This window comes from Heloderma suspectum, chromosome 3 (assembly GCF_057233095.1).
Source record: "Heloderma suspectum isolate Gila_16-S chromosome 3, 16-S_ref, whole genome shotgun sequence".
Lineage (NCBI taxonomy): Eukaryota > Metazoa > Chordata > Lepidosauria > Squamata > Helodermatidae > Heloderma > Heloderma suspectum.
Genome location: NC_139460.1, coordinates 27051633 through 27068719, shown reverse-complemented (window position 1 = coordinate 27068719; position 17087 = coordinate 27051633). Strand labels below are relative to the sequence as shown.

Here is a 17087-nt window from a genome sequence, read left to right as displayed (position 1 = left end):
TATCCTATGGCCCCTCAGACAATGTCTTAGGACTATAGGATTGCTCCCTAAGAGTTCGTGTTCGAAATTTTGCAGAAGGAAGAGAGGTGTGTAGGGTATTTGAAGCACAGAGGTGCCAGGCAAGAAACCATTAATCACCATATCTCTGCCTTTATCACTTCCCTGTTCCAAACTCTCCCTACCACAGCAGCAAATCATTGTAGTCAGACCCTTCCATTGTAACAAGAACAGAACTGTAAAAGCAAAATAGAAATAGATATTTTCAGAGCAAAATCTAAATGAAAACAAATATTGCTATTTAATATAGGCATCCCTTGTGGACTGTGGGAATGTTGTGGACATAATATACCTCAACTTCAGCAAAGCTTTTGACAAAGTGCCCCATGATATCCTGATTAGCAAACTAGCTCAAAGTGGGCTAGATGAAACAATGATCAGGTGGATCCAGAGTTGGCTACAGAATCGGACTCAAGGAGTGCTTATCAATGGGATCTTCTCAAACTGGGGAGAGGTAACAAGCGGGGTACCGCAGGGCTCGGTATTGGGCCCAGTGCTCTTCAACGATTTTATTAATGACTTGGAGGAGGAGGTGCAGGGAACGCTGATCAAATTTGCAGATGACACAAAATTGGGCAGTATAGCTAATACCCTGGAAGACAGAAACAGAATTCAAAGTGATCTTGATAGGTTGGAGCTCTGGGCAGAAAACAACAGAATGAAATTTAATAGGGATAAATGCCAAGTTCTGCACCTAGGAAAAAGAAACCAAATGCACAGTTACAAGATGGGCAATACTTGGGTCAACAATACTGCAAGCAAGAAGGACCTTGGAATTGTTGTGGATCACAAGCTGAATATGAGCCAACAATGTGATGTAGCTGCAAAAAAGGCAAATGCTCTTTTGGGCTGCATTAATAGAAGTATAGCTTCCAAATCATGTGAAGTACTAGTTCCCCTCTACTCAGCACTGGTTAGACCTCATCTGGAGTACTGTGTCTAGTTCTGGGTGCCACACTTTAAGAAGGATGCAGACAAACTGGAGAGGGTTCAGAGGAGGGCAACAAAGATGATCAGGGGACTGGAAACAAAGCCCTATGAAGAGAGACTGAAAGAACTGGGCATGTTTAGCCTTCAGAAGAGAAGACTGAGGGTAGATATGATAGCGCTCTTCAAGTACTTGAAAGGTTGTCACCGAGGAAGGCCAGCATCTCTTCTCGATCATCCCAGAGTACAGGACACAGAATCATGGGCTCAGGTTACAGGAAGCCAGATTCCGGCAGAACATCAGGAAAAACTTCCTGACTCTTAGAGCAATACGACAATGGAACCAATGACCTGGGGATGTAGTGGGCTCTCCCACACTGGAAGCATTCAAGATAGTGCTGGACAGCCATCTGTCAGGAACTTAGATTCCTGCATTGAGCAGGGGGTTGGACTCGATGGTCTTATAGGCCCCTTCCAACCCTACTATTCTATGATTCTATGATCCCTTCCCCTTCATGGATCACTGCCTTGTTGTGGCGAAGGGGCTTGCGTAACTCAGTGAAGCCATAAGCTAGGCCGTGCAGGGCCACCCAAGACGGACAGGTCATGGCGGAGAGTTCTGACAAAATGTGTTCCACTGGAGAAGGAAATGGCAACCCACTCCAGTATTCTTGCCAAGAAAACCCCATGGAACGTATCACAAGGCTAAAAGATATGATGCCGGAAGATGAGCCCCTCAGGTCGGAAGGTGTGCAATACACTACTGGGGAAGAGCAGAGGGTATTTCCAAGTAGCGCCAGAAAGAGTGAAGCGGCTGGGCCAAAGCCGAAAGGACACTCAGCTGCGGATTTGTCTGGTGGTGAAAAGAAAATCCGATGCTGTAAAGAACAATATTGTTTAGGAACCTGGAATGTCAGATCAATGAATCAAGGTAAGCTGGAGGTGGTCAAACATGAGATGGCAAGATTGAACATCGACATCTTGGGAATCAGCAAACTCAAATGGACAAGCATGGGCGAATTTAACTCAGGTGACCATCATATCTACTACTGTGGGCAAGAATCCCTGAGAAGAAATGGAGTAGCACTCATAGTCAACAAAAGGGTGGGAAAAGCAGTACTGGGGTACAATCTTAAAAATGATAGAATGATCTCAGTACGAATCCAAGGCAAACCATTCAACATCACAGTAATTCAAGTCTATGCCCCAACCACTGAGGCCGAAGAAGCTGAGGTTGATCGGTTCTATGAAGACCTACAACACCTTCTAGAACTAACACCAAAAAAAGATGTCCTCTTCATCATAGGGGATTGGAATGCTAAAGTAGGAAGTCAAGAAATCACCGGGATAACAGGCAGGCATGGCCTTGGTGTACAAAATGAAGCAGGACAAAGGCTAATCAAGTTTTGCCAAGAGAACACGCTGATCATAGCAAACACTCTTTTCCAACAGCACAAGAGATGACTCTACACATGGACATCACCAGATGGTCAATATCAAAATCAGATTGATTATGTCCTTTGCAGCCAAAGATGGAGAAGCTCCATACAGTCAGTAAAAGCAAGACCTGGAGCTGACTGTGGCTCAGATCATGAGCTGCTTCTTGCAAAATTTCAGCTTAAATTGAAGAACATAAGGAAAACCACTAAACCATTCAGGTATGACCTAAATCATATCCATTATGAATATACAGCGGAGGTGAGGAATAGATTTCAGGGATTAGACCTGATAGACAGGGTGCCTGAGGAACTATGGACGGAGATCGGTAACATTGTTCAGGAGGCAGCAACGAAATCCATCCCAAAGAAAAAGAAATGCAAGAAAGCCAAGTGGCTGTCTGATGAGGCTTTACAAGTAGCTGAGGAAAGAAGGGAAGCGAAAAGCAAGGGAGAAAGGGGAAGATATATCCAACAGAATGCAGAGTTCCAGAGAATAGCAAGGAGAGACAAGAAGGCCTTGTTAAATGAACAATGCAAAGAAATCGAGGAAAACAACAGAATGGGAAAGACTAGAGATCTCTTCAAGAAAATCGGAGATCTCAAGGGAACGTTTTGTGCAAAGACGGGCATGATAAAGGACAAAGAAGGCAGGGACCTAACAGAAGCAGATGAGATTAAGAAGAGGTGGAAAGAATACACAGAAGAACTATACAGGAAAGATCTTAATGTCCCTGATAGCCATGATAGTGCGGTCACTGAACTTGAGCCGGACATCCTCGAGAGTGAAGTCAAGTGGGCCTTAGGAAACATTAGTAACAACAAAGCTAGCGGAGATGACAGTATTCCAGCTGAGCTATTTAAAATCCTAAAAGATGATGCTGTTAAAGTGCTGCATTCAATATGCCAACAAATTTGGAACACTCAACAATGGCCGCAAGACTGGAAAAGGTCAGTTTACATTCCAATTCCAAAGAAGGGCAACGCCAAAGAGTGTTCAAATTACCGCACAATTGCGCTCATTTCACATGCCAGCAAGGTGATGCTCAAAATCCTACAAGCTAGGCTTCAGCAGTATGCGAACCGAGAATTACTGGAAGTACAAGCGGGGTTTCGAAGAGGCAGAGGAACTAGAGATCAAATCGCCAACATTCGCTGGATCATGGAGAAAGCAAGAGAATTGCAGAAAAACGTCTATTTCTGCTTCATTGACTACGCTAAAGCCTTTGATTGTGTGGATCACAACAAACTCTGGCAAATTCTTAAAGTGATGGGAGTACCAGACCACCTTACCTGTCTCCTGAGAAACCTGTACGAGGGTCAAGAAGCAACAGTAAGGATCAGACATGGAACAACCGAGTGGTTCAAAATTGGGAAAGGAGTACGATAAGGCTGCATATTGTCACCCTGCTTATTTAACTTATATGCAGAGTACATCATGAGAAACGCCGGGTTGGATGAATCAGAGGTCGGAATTAAGATTGCCGGGAGAATTATCAACAACCTCCGATATGCAGACGATACCACCCTAATGGCAGAAAACGAAGAGGATCTAAAAAGCCTCTTGTTGAGGGTGAAAGAGGAGAGTGCAAAAGCTGGTTTGAAACTCAACATTAAAAAAACGAAGATCATGGCATCTGGCCCCATCACTTCCTGGCATATAGAAGGGGAAGAAATGGAAGCAGTGACAGATTTTACTTTCTTGGGCTCCAAGATCACTGCAGACGGTGACTGTAGCCATGAAATTAAAAGACGCTTGCTCCTTGGGAGGAAAGCTATGGCAAACCTAGACAGCATAGTAAGAAGCAGAGACATCACCTTGCCGACAAAGGTCCGTCTAATCAAAGCTATGGTTTTCCCAGTAGTAATGTATGGCTGTGAGAGCTGGACTATAAGGAAGGCTGAGCGCCGAAGAATTGATGCTTTCGAACTGTGGTGCTGGAGAAGACTCTGACGAGTCCCCTGGACTGCAAGGAGGTCAAATCAGTCCATCCTAAAAGAAATCAACCCTGAGTGCTCATTGGAAAGACAGATACTGAAGCTGAAGCCCCAGTATTTTGGCCACCTAATGCGAAGAGAAAACTCTCTGGAAAAGACCCTGATGCTGGGAAAGACTGAAGGCAAAAGGAGAAGGGGACGGCAGAGGATGAGATGGCTAGATAGCATCATCGGTGCAATGAATATGAACTTGAGCACGCTCCGGGAGAGAGCGCAGGACAGGAAGGCCTGGCGTGCTGTGGTCCATGGGGTCACGAAGAGTCGGACACAACTGAACGACTGAACAACAACAACATGATCCCTTCTTCGCACTAGATGAAAGACATCCTGGATTGGGTAGCTCCTCCCATACACTGCAAGATGCAGGCCTCAAGGAATCCTTCTCAACCACCATATGACAAAGTGGGGTCATGCTGGGTCTGAATGGTAGAGATATCAGATAGTGGGGAACTCCCACTATCTTCTGCCAGGTTAATCAGCTCCAAAAACTAGGCTCTCCTGAACTAACAGGAGTGTGTGTGTGTGTGTGTGTGTGTGTGTTGATGAATAACATTTCCTTCTTTCTCACATCTGTCAGGGCACAAGTGATCAATGTACTGAAAGGCATACAGGGGTCTATTTGGCAGTTAGAGTGCACTAAAGTGCTTCAGCTTGTTGTTCATTGGACATGCAAAGAAATCCATTGTTGGTGTCCAGTGAAGTTCAAGTAAAGAGCCTATATTAATACAGTTTACATAGAGAAGTATAAATGGAAGGGTGTTCAGTGTTGCACCATTATGGAGAATTCCTCATAAAATTCAAGTATTCTAGTACCTATACTTTCCCCCCCCTATATTAATATCATATTAAAAAGGAAGCATTCCTATGGCACTTACATTGGCTTGAAAAAGTTCAGGATTCATCCCTTTCACAAAATGTAATGCAAACATTAGCTGATCAGCCTGCAATGACAAAAAGACAAACAAATTAAGAATATTATTGTGTGTTATACCCTCCTCAGAAATTCACACTCTGATCTGGTTTGCGTGACAGGGCGGGCTCAACAGGAGCTGTTTAATACATGATGAACCATGGTGCATGCCGGTTGTGTGTGGGCAATATTTTGAATATATAAGTCCTGCTTGGGGGTTGTTGTGTCATGCAAATCTGGCCATCAAGGGTTATTTGAGGGTTAAACAACCCTTACATAACCCCCGTTTTGCTGTACCTCAAATAACCCTCAAATAACCCCCAGTTGCTTGGTTTGCACAACATGGCAACTCCTGCTTGGGGCTGCATAGTAAAATTTCACCGTCCGCAGCTCATTGTGGGTTAAATAACTCATGGTGAGCCAGCCATGTTGTGCGAACTGGCCTGCTATAAACTAATTATTCATATACGCACACAAACTAAAGGCAATGCTGATAAGACCATATATTATTTTCAAAGAACTGATGACATACTCTTAGTCTAGCCTTCCCCAACCTGGTGCCCTCCAGACTACCACTCTAGACTACAACTCTAGCATAGCCATTGGTCAGGGATGATGGAAGTTGCAGTCCAAAACATCTGGAGGGCACCAGGTTGGGGAGGGCTGCCTTAGGTTGCTGCCAATCAAGGTTTTTATCTTGCAATCACCCTGCCTCATTCACAGAATTTTACCAGGGGTCCAGACAACATCGCTATCTACTTGTAATCCTCCCATGTTTTCCAACCTCCTCTTCTGTCTTTTTTCCTACCACAGAAAACAGATTAAGAAAAAACTACATAGTAGCACAATGCCTTCTCATAGTTAGTGCTAGAACTCCTCTGTCTGGAAGCACCCTTAGTCTCTCCTAAGGAATAGCCTATACTAGAATATCTTGGCTCCACAGAACACGACATAGTTCTTTACTTCAAGACTTCCCAACTTCATATGTCTGTATTCCCAGTGCATCTCTCACTTTTAAAATGTTGATCCCACACTCTTACCTTTACTTTGTAACTCTCAGTAAGAGTACCTCTAAAAAGCTTTTAATATCCTTCTCTTTTTAAGTGTAGCATGCAATTATTTTTTAAAGTGATATAAATGATGCAAAACAACTTTGACTAACTATTTTTGTAGTATGAAAGGCTTACAACTTTAGCTTGGAAATCTTTTAATACAGAATCGCTACAATGTCAATGAAGCAGGCAGTGTTACATTTCAGCCATATATCAGCTGAAGTGAAAGGGTAATTGAACTAGCTCATTTCTGCACCAAGCAACTACATAAATCCCTAACTACTAATTTATAGTTTTCCAATGAATTCACTTTCAGAGTTAACCAGCAGCATTTTAAAACTGTCTATAGTACCAAGCTGAAACAAAGGGTCAGTTGCAGCAATGTTGATGATATAAAGCACCATCATAACAAAAGCAAATGATAATTCTTCATTTTGATATCTCAGAATTATATCTTTAACCTTCCATTTATCATCTGTTCTTCGGGGATTTTTTTTTAAAAGAAGAAGTCACTCTCCCCCTCCCTCCCTCTGTCTTGGAATGTGCTATTTTATTCAGAGCTCCCCTTAGAAGAAAGCTTCCAATATCAGAGGCTTCTATATATCCAGTGCCCTGAGGGAAGGAAAAGGGGGTTTTCTGGCAGACCAGGGAGGCGATTTCTGACTCTTCATTCTCGTTTTAAATGATTTCCCTCTAGATGAGCATTCGAGCGAGCTGTCTACAGAAAGCACACTGGTGCGGGCTTGGCCAGGGCTGGAAAGGCCATAGGATTTCTCATATCCTGGTTTCTCTTCTCCTCTCCCCTCGCCTCCCTGCCCACTGGAACTCCCCCTCTTCTTTCCCTCCAAGGCTGCATCTGTGACCTTAGGAAGCAGCCATCACGGTTCTTTCTGCGGTGGCTGCAAGGGGGCAGGGGAGGGTGATTGGAACTCAGAGTCCCCTCCACTGCTATGGAGTTCTGTACAGTTCCATCTTGTCCCATGTGCACATTACATGAAACTGCTGAGTGAAGGTCATCTGAAGGAGATCTGGAGTGAAGCATCCTCAGTACGCCATTTATTAATTTTCTGAATTATTTGAGCAACCACCTAGCCCCCAAGAACTCTGATGTCTTAAGATCCATGATAGGACAGTGGCCAGGTGAAGGAATGCTTGCTTACTGAAGAGAACTACTCATGAGTTGAGCTCTCCTCATGAGGAAGACATCGGACAAGCCTCTAATGTGTTACAGCAGAGCACTGGGTGGGGCTCTGGTAGCTCTAGCTTTATCAGCTCTCACTTGTAAGTGGAGAACTGCTGAAAATACCGCTGTTGCTGAGGCTCTTACATTTTATACTCTGATTTTGACTTGTATTTGGACCTCTGTGTTACTGACCTTTAGAATTCTGCCTGATGCTTCCTTTTGGAACTCTGATTATACTTGACTGATAATCTGTGAGTTTGACCTTGAGTCTCTGTTGTTGTTCAGTCGTTCAGTCGTGTCCGACTCTTCATGACCCCATGGACCATAGCATGCCAGGCCTTCCTGTCGTGCGCTCTCTCCCGGAGTGTGCTCAAGTCCATATTCGTTGCATCAGTGATGCTATCTAGCCATCTCATCCTCTGCCGTCCCGTTCTCCTTTTGCCTTCAATCTTTCCCAGCATCAGGGTCTTTTCCAGGGAGTTTTCTCTTCGCATTAGGTGGCCAAAATATTTCAGCTTCAGCTTCAGTCTCTGTCCTTCCAATGAGCACTCAGGCTTGATTTCCTTTAGGATGGACTGATTGGACCTCCTTGCAGTCCAGGGGACTCATAAGGGTCTTCTCCAGCACCACAATTCGAAAGCATCAATTCCTTATAGTCCAGCTCTCACAGCCATACATTGCTCCTGGGAAAACCATAGCTTTGATTAGACAGACCTTTGTCGGCAAGCTGATGTCTCTGCTTCTTACTATGCTGTCTAGGTTTGCCATAGCTTTCCTCCCAAGGAGCAAGTGTCTTTTAATTTCATGGCTACAGTCACCGTCTGCAGTGATCTTGGAGCCCAAGAAAATAAAATCTGTCACTGCTTCCATTTCTTCCCCTTCTATATGCCAGGAAGTGATGGGGCCAGATGCCATGATCTTCATTTTTTTAATGTTGAGTTTCAAACCAGCTTTTGCACTCTCCTCTTTCACCCTCAACAAGAGGCTCTTTAGATCCTCTTCGCTTTCTGCCATTAGGGTGGTATCGTCTGCGTATCTGAGGTTGTTGATAATTCTCCCGGCAATCTTAATTCCGACCTGTGATTCATCCAACCCGGCATTTCTCATGATGTACTCTACATATAAATTAAATAAGCAGGGCGACAATATACAGCCTTGTCGTACTCCTTTCCCAATTTGGAACCAATCGGTTGTTCCATGTCTGGTTCTTACTGTTGCTTCTTGACCCTCGTACAGGATTCTTAGGAGACAGGTAAGGGGGTCTGGTACTCCCATCTCTTTTAGAATTTGCCACAGTTTGTCGTGATCCACACAATCAAAGGCTTTAGCGTAGTCAATGAAGCAGAAATAGACATTTTTCTGGAATTCTCTTGCTTTCTCCATGATCCAAGGAATGTTGGCGATTTGATCTCTAGTTCCTCTCCCTCCTCAAAACCCAGCTTGTACTTCTGGTAGTTCTCGGTTCACATGCTGCTGAAGCCTAGCTTGTAGGATTTTGAGCATAACCTTGCTGGCATGTGAAATGAGCACAATTGTACGGTAGTTTGAACCCTTCTTTGGAATTGGAATGTAAACTGACCTTTTCCAGTCTTGTGGCCATTGTTGAGTGTTCCAAATTTGTTGGCATATTGAGTGCAGCACTTTAACAGCATCATCTTTAAGGATCTTAAATAGCTCAGCTGGAATACTGTCATCTCCGCTAGCTTTGTTGTTAGTAATACTTCCTAAGGCCCACTTGACTTCACTCTCTGACTTCTCTCTTTAAAATCCCTGGGTCAATATTCTTGTTCGAATGGCCTAACTAGAAAAGACAGGAAAAGATGGAAATTGGGGAGATTGGTGTTTGTCAAATAAGGCAGAGAAGGTGGTGCTATGGAAATGACAAAGCAGAAGATTGAAAGGTTATAGCAATGTGGAAGCTTGGGTGCTGGTGCCAATGGTGGACTATGGGGGTAGAAATTGATAGATTTATGAGGAAAGGAAAAGAAAAAAAGTAGGTGTGTCTATAATTGCCTGACTTTAGAGGAAAGGGAATCTGAAGGACTTCATTTCCTGCTTGGTTGCCAAAAGTTAGAGAAATGCTGTGGCCACAGACTGCCCTCAGGCTTCACAGCTTTTAGTTCCAAATTCAAAAATGTAGAAATAGTGTCAAGCCTCCAAGGCATGCCTGTTGTCTAGAAAGAGCCAAAATAATTGCTGTGGGACTGGTGAGGATCAGGAGACTGAACAGAAGCTAAGCGGTTATTAGGGACACAGGAGCACCAATAAAAGCTGATAACTCCCGTGGAGTTACCAAGTGCCTGCATGGCCTTGCTGATCAAACTGTGTTCCTATGTTTGGAACCCAGCCATGGGACTCAATGGGCACTTTACCGGGGTTGGTAAAGCATTCTCTCTGGATGTTCAAGGTCATAGATCTCTCTGGGCAAATGCAACAATAAGGTGGTTCAACTGGAAACTCTGGCCCTGGAAACTTGGAATAGGCAACAGAATGGAACAGACAATAGTGCTAGGTAAGAATCAGGAGGAACAATATCAAAGCCAGTTGAATCCCAGGTTAATCACAGAGCTGAAACATACCAACGTGAGACACACCCAAGCAGAAAGAATGAACACTGACCGCTCAAACTCCAGCAGATACTGGATTCAAAACAGAAGGAAGAAAGAGCTTGACAGCTCAGACACTGGACCCAAAGAAAACAATAGTTTGGTTCTGCAACTGAATACAAGGCTCAGGCAGGTTTTTTGGCTCTTGATTAATTTACATCAAGTTGGCCATACAGAGTAGCATCATACAGTATTCAAAATAAAAAGTGTCTTCAAGGGTGCTCATGTAATGCTTGACCTTGCTGACCTGTCTGTGAGGTGGGGACACTTCAGAACTGGACCAAATTTCCCACTAAGGCTTTGGATTGGCCATTTCAAAGGTACCCTCATAGGTTAGTCTGCAGGGTGGTGGCAGGACAATCAGGCAGGCATTTGCATGTTTTCCTGAGTTGCAGGGAACAACCCTCTTTAATCCAATCAAGGAGGTTGCAAGTATATTTTATGGCTTCTATGGTGGTTCCAGAGCCTCAGTACTGTTCCTGGCAGCTTTTCAGACTGTGCCTTCTGGAACAAAAATGGATTCTTCAGCCAAGGTGTCAGGATGATGCCAACTCAATCCATAGTGCACAGTACACATGTCAGACAGCCATTATGCTGAAGCCCCTCTGTAATACCCTCCAGGGCAATTGGGAGTACATGGGCTTGTGAGAGAAAGGAAGGGAACAGTCAAGCTGAAACAGGAGCACATGCCTGCTGTTATATTTATCTGGCTTACTCTCTCTCCTTTGTGACATTCAGCTCTATTTCTCTTTTACATCCAAGTCAGGTAAGTGGTGGAAGGTGCTGAAATGGTGTCTGGCAGCAGTAATGGACTGGATTAAGTCCAATAAACTGAAGTTAATCTTATCAAGATGGAGGTTTTGTTGGGTTCTTCTGCTCAAGATGATGATGTTTAGCCTGTTTAAGGAAAATGGAACCCCATCTAAAAGGAGCAAGTTTGTAGTTTGAGGGAGCTCACACATCTGAGGTAAGATAGGTGATGATTAGAGAGTATTTTCACTTGTGGCAATGGCAACCCACTTTTGGAATGTTCTCCCCAGGGAGGCTCATCTGGCAGCTACACTGATCTTATTTCAGTGCCAGGCAAATACTTGTTTTTATTCTCTTGGGCTTTGGGGGCTTTTTGGACTTTTTAGATGCTTTAACCTCTTAAGCCATTGTGATTATTTTTCTGCAGTGTTTATTGATGCCACCTGCTGTTTTACTCAGTTTTTAGTGCTTTCATGAAGATAGTTTTGTATTGTATTGCTTTTGTTCTATTGTATTATTATTTTATTGTACACCTTGCTGCTGAAGGTACGGTATATGAATCCAGCAAATACATACACAAATGAAAATGAATCAGGGTCTTCCTGATTCTTAGTTCACTCCCTTAGGCACTACCTCTCCAATATATCAGTTTAAATATATAAATAAATATGCATAGGGTTTGATTAAATGGGGCAATTTGCCCTGCATTGTTTGCTACTTATAAAAAAAATTCTAGGGGAAAAATCTGTTCATCAGATCTGAGCACAACTTTAACACATACTCCTTCCATATTCACATAGCGTGAAGCCAGCCTAAATACCATATATACTTATTTTAATCCTAGTAGAGATAACTACTTCATTCTTTTCAAACTGACTAATTGGTTAGTCCACTTGAAAAATATTTGAAGAGCTAAATGTGCTATTACAAAACAGGTCGATCATCTTTCTGTGCCAGCTCACCCCCTTTCAGTCTATTGTGTCTTGCATACTAATATTACAATACCCTACTTTCCCTGTGTTCTAAGAAAGCCTGTGTTGTCTTGTAACATAGTGAAGAAGCATAACTGCAAAATATCATCAGTCAGGCACACCTCAGGATTTGAGCATCATGTTTACGATGGAGCTCACTAAGGAGCTTTCATTTAATGCAGCCAGGGTATCTCATACTAAGCAAGGCCACAGTGCTGAATATTCCAAAGTGCAGCAGATTTATTACGGAAGAATTAGCTATGCGTGAAGAGGATGTAACATACAGGATAATGGTAAATACTGTATAGTCCACTTTCTTAAACCAAAGTATCATTAGGGCCATTCCACAATTTAAAAATCTTACTTGATTAATCATATCAGTTTAGCCAACTAATCAACTGACTGATTAAAGCTGCATATGTTAGCATATGAGGAAAAAACCCAAAAGTTCTAAAGAAAAAAAAACCTGTTTTCTTTGATTTTTACGTCACAGCAGGTATTCTCTTACCTCCTCTCTCTCACACAGAATAGAATGCCTCTTTTAAGATGGCACCTGTCATTTGCAGCTTTGATAAATATTTGCATTTTTAAAAATTAAAAATCTTTCACCCAATTAATCAGGTACACCTTTTTATTCAAATCATTTTAATTGATTAACTGACTCAGTAATGCAGGTATTATTCCTTTGTACTGGCACTGAAAATGTCTCATAAGCCTAGTTCGGAAGGGAATGAAATATTTCTTCTATTTCCAATTCTGGCAAAGGAGAAAATAGCTGTTCACATCAAACAGAAAACAATATACTTTCAAGCATAAAAAGTAAGCAATAGTGTACAATTCACTGTATTGGTCTTCCTGGTTTAGCAAGCTGGGAATGAGTTTTGGGCCTGCAGATTTCTCCCTCGCTCCTCCCTTCAGTACTGATCTGTTTAAACCAGAGTTTGCCATTACATCCCAAACAAGGGGCTCTGGGTTAAATGGGGAATAACTTTACTAACTAAGATCTTAAAGCACTGTTTATTTCTGGTTTAAAATCCTAGTTGATAAACCAATACTACAGCAGAGTTTCCTTGTTTCAGATGTTACAAGGGAACTCTGGTTTAACAAGATTAGGATGGAAGGGCTTCATAGAAAGTACTTCATAGAACCATAGGGTTGGAAGGGGCCTACAAGACCATTGAGTCTAATCCCCTGCTCAATGCAGGAAGCCTGATTCCTAGGCGGTCTCCCATCCAAATACTAACCAGGGCTGACCCTGCTTAGCTTCCGAGATCAGGCGCATCCAGCCTCGTTCCCACAACTGCAGCACTCGAAGGGAGGAGAGGAGGAACACATGGGCCTGATGCTCATTCTTGGCTTTCAAATGCAAACTGTAATTGCCCTATCCAAACCAGCACACAATATATTGCCCAACCTTGTAAACATAGTTTTAAAGTCTGGCATTTGAGAACTGGATTGCTACATTGTATTAATGTAGCTCATAGAATTGCATTGATAGCTACAACATGCCCTACCTGTGGCAGGCATTAGTTACTGCACATTCAGGACTACTTAGTGGCCTCAGAAAGCAAAAGCCCAGCTCTACCTCCTAGCAGGCTGACAGTGCCAAACTGCAGCAAATTTCTGCATGGACATTCAACCATTATAGCGCCAAGCAACTGAATTCTGAAGTTTGTTAATAGCTGTCTAAGCATTACTTTTACAGAAAAAGCAAGCTCTTGTCAAACTGATACACAAAGGAGGAACAATAAATTGAGGAACATAGCGTCTTGAATGAAGGTTACCCTCCTGGGTTATCATAAAAAAAAGACAAAAAGTAACAGCCCTTTACAATGATGCTTAAGGCACCCAATCCAAGAATGACAGCCCACTGTTGATTCACCAGGATGGTTCCCTGACAATGAGGTCATGGTGATGCTATGATTGAAGCTGTCACATTTGGGGCTCTCACCACTGACATATGGACCTCAGAATCCAGATAGCCACAGCAGCTTCCTGGGGGCCTAACAGAAGGCTGCATCAAGGCCTGGTGAGGTGGTTTCAGTATGAATGAGTGCTACATCTACCTATCAACTCCACTACAGTTCACCGGCAGTATCCAATCAGACACTAGTGCAAACATAAATTACACTGCGCTAGGGTAAAGGACCTCTAGTGTAACGCCAATAGTGTTAGGTGGCACATCAAGTTTTCCAGGGAATCCTGTCATGCCAGCTAATGCTATTGGTGTTGCGCTACAGATCCCTTATGCTAGCACAACATAATTTACATTAGTGTTAGTGTCTGAGTGGATTCTGCCCCATATGTTTGTTTATTCCTACCTTCACATGACTTTATTGCAGTATTGTCCCCAGGCATCCTTCAACATGTTTCTGTGGGTTGTTGTTGTTCAGTCGTTAAGTCGTGTCCGACTCCTCGTGACCCCATGGACCATAGCATGCCAGGCCTTCCTGTCCTCCGCTGTCTCCCGGAGTGTGCTCAAGTTCATATTCATTGCATCGGTGATGCTATCTAGCCATCTCATCCTCTGCCGTCCCCTTCTCCTTTTGCCTTCAGTCTTTCCCAGCATCAGGGTCTTTTCCAGTGACTTTTCTCTTCGCATTAGGTGGCCAAAATATTTGAGCTTCAGCTTCAGTATCTGTCCTTCCAATGAGCACTCAGGGTTGATTTCCTTTAGGATGGACTGATTTGACCTCCTTGTAGTCCAGGGGACTCGTCAGAGTCTTCTCCAGCACCACAGTTCGAAAGCATCAATTCTTCGGCACTCAGCCTTCCTTATGGTCCAGCTCTCACAGCCATACATTACTACTGGGAAAACCATAGCTTTGATTATACGAACCTTTGTCGGCAAGGTGATGACTTTGCTTCTTACTATGCTGTCTAGGTGTGCCATAGCTTTCCTCCCAAGGAGCAAGCGTCTTTTAATTTCATGGCTACAGTCACCGTCTGCAGTGATCTTGGAGCCCAAGAAAGTAAAATCTGTCACTGCTTCCATTTCTTCCCCTTCTATATGCCAGGAAGTGATGGGGCCAGATGCCATGATCTTCGTTTTTTTAATGTTGAGTTTCAAACCAGCTTTTGCACCCTCCACTTTCACCAACAATAAGAGGCTCTTTAGATCCTCTTCGCTTTCTGCCATTAGGGTGGTATCGTCTGCTTATCTGGGGTTGTTGATAATTCTCTTAATTCTGACCTGTGATTCATCCAACCCAGCGTTTCTCATGATGTACTCTGCATATAAGTTAAATAAGCAGGGCGACAATATACAGTCTAGTAGTACTCCTTTCCTAATTTTGAACCACTCGGTTGTTCCATGTCCGGTTCTTACTGTTGCTTCTTGACCCTCGTACAGGTTTCTCAGGAGACAGGTAAGGTGGTCTGGTACCCCCATCTCTTTAAGAATTTGCCAGTTTGTTGTGATCCACACAGTCAAAGGCTTTAGCGTAGTAAGAAGCAGAAATAGAGGTTTTTCTGGAATTCTCGCTTTCTCCATGATCCAGCGAATGTTGGCGATTTGATCTCTAGTTCCTCTGCCTCTTCGAAACCCAGCTTGTACTTCCGGTACTTCTCGGTTCACATACTGCTGAAGCCTAGCTTGTAGGATTTTGAGCATCACCTTGCTGGCATGTGAAATGAGCATAATTGTACAGTAGTTTGAACACTCTTTGGCATTGCCCTTCTTTGGAATTGGAATGTAAACTGACCTTTTCCAGTCTTGTGGCCACTGTTGAGTGTTCCAAATTTGTTGGCATATTGAGTGCAGCACTTTAACAGCATCATCTTTTAGGATTTTAAATGGCTCAGCTGGAATACTGTCATCTCCGCTAGCTTTGTTGTTCGTAATGCTTCCTAAGGCCCACTTGACTTCACTCTCGAGGATGTCTGGCTCAAGTTCAGTGACCGCACTATCACGGCTATCAGGGACATTAAGATCTTTCCTGTATAGTTCTTCTATGTATTCTTTCCTCCTCTTCTCAATCTCATCTGCTTCTGTTAGGTTCCTGCCTTCTTTGTCCTTTATCATGCCCATCTTTGCACAAAACGTTCCCTTGAGATCTCCAATTTTCTTGAAAAGATCTCTACTCTTTCCCATTCTATTGTTTCCCTCGATTTCTTTGCATTGTTCATTTAAGAAGGCCTTCTTGTCTCTCCTTGCTATTCTCTGGAACTCTGCATTCAGTTGGATGTATCTTCCCCTTTCTCCCTTGCTTTTCACTTCCCTTCTTTCCTCAGCTACTTGTAAAACCTCATTAGACAGCCACTTGGCTTTCTTGCATTTCTTTTTCTTTGGGATGGATTTCATTGCTGCCTCCTGAACAATGTTACGGACCTCCGTCCATAGTTCCTCAGGCACCCTGTCTATCAGGTCTCATCCCTTAAATCTATTTCTCACCTCCACTGTATATTCATAAGGGATATGATTTAGGTCATACCTGAATGGTTTAGTGGTTTTCCCTACGTTCTTCAATTTAAGCTGAAATTTTGCAGTAAGAAGCTCATGTTCTGAGCCACAGTCAGCTCCAGGTCTTGTTTTTACTGACTGTATAGAGCTTCTCCATCTTTGGCTGCAAAGGACATAATCAATCTGATTTCGATATTGACCATCTGGTGATGTCCATGTGTACAGTCGCCTCTTGTGCTGTTGGAAAAGAGTGTTTGCTATGATCAGCGTGTTCTCTTGGCAAAACTCTATTAGCCTTTGTCCTGCTTCATTTTGTACACCAAGGCCATGCTTGCCTGTTATCCCGGTGATTTCTTGACTTCCTACTTTAGCTTTCCAATCCCCTATGATGAAAAGGACATCTTTTTTTGGTGTTAGTTCTAGAAGGTGTTGTAGGTCTTCATAGAACCGATCAACCTCAGCTTCTTCGGCCTCAGTGGTTGGGGCATAGACTTGAATTACTGTGATGTTGAATGGTTTGCCTTGGATTCGTACTGAGATCATTCTATCGTTTTTGAGATTGTACCCCAGTACTGCTTTTCCCACCCTTTTGTTGACTATGAGTGCTACTCCATTTCTTCTCAGGGATTCTTGCCCACAATAGTAGATATAATGGTCACCTGAATTAAATTCGCCCATGCTTGTTCATTTTAGTTCGCTGATTCCCAAGATGTCAATGTTCAATCTTGCCATCTCATGTTTGACCACCTCCAGCTTACCTTGATTCATTGATCTGACATTCTAGGTTCCTAAACA

General features: G+C 43.2%; 1 protein-coding gene across 13 annotated transcripts in view; it reads right to left on the bottom strand.

Annotated features, from left to right (window-relative positions):
• Nucleotides 1-17087, bottom strand: part of DYNC2H1 (dynein cytoplasmic 2 heavy chain 1) — a 278032-nt gene that overhangs the window by 113772 nt on the left and 147173 nt on the right. For 12 of the 13 annotated variants that reach the window (XM_084842673.1, XM_084842677.1, XM_084842675.1 and 9 more), the window contains one exon: nt 5294-5359. The exons of the other annotated variant lie outside the window; for it this stretch is intronic. In XM_084842673.1, the coding sequence (XP_084698799.1) occupies nt 5294-5359 (66 nt within the window). The remainder of the gene's footprint in view (nt 1-5293; nt 5360-17087) is intronic. 13 annotated transcript variants of the gene reach the window in all.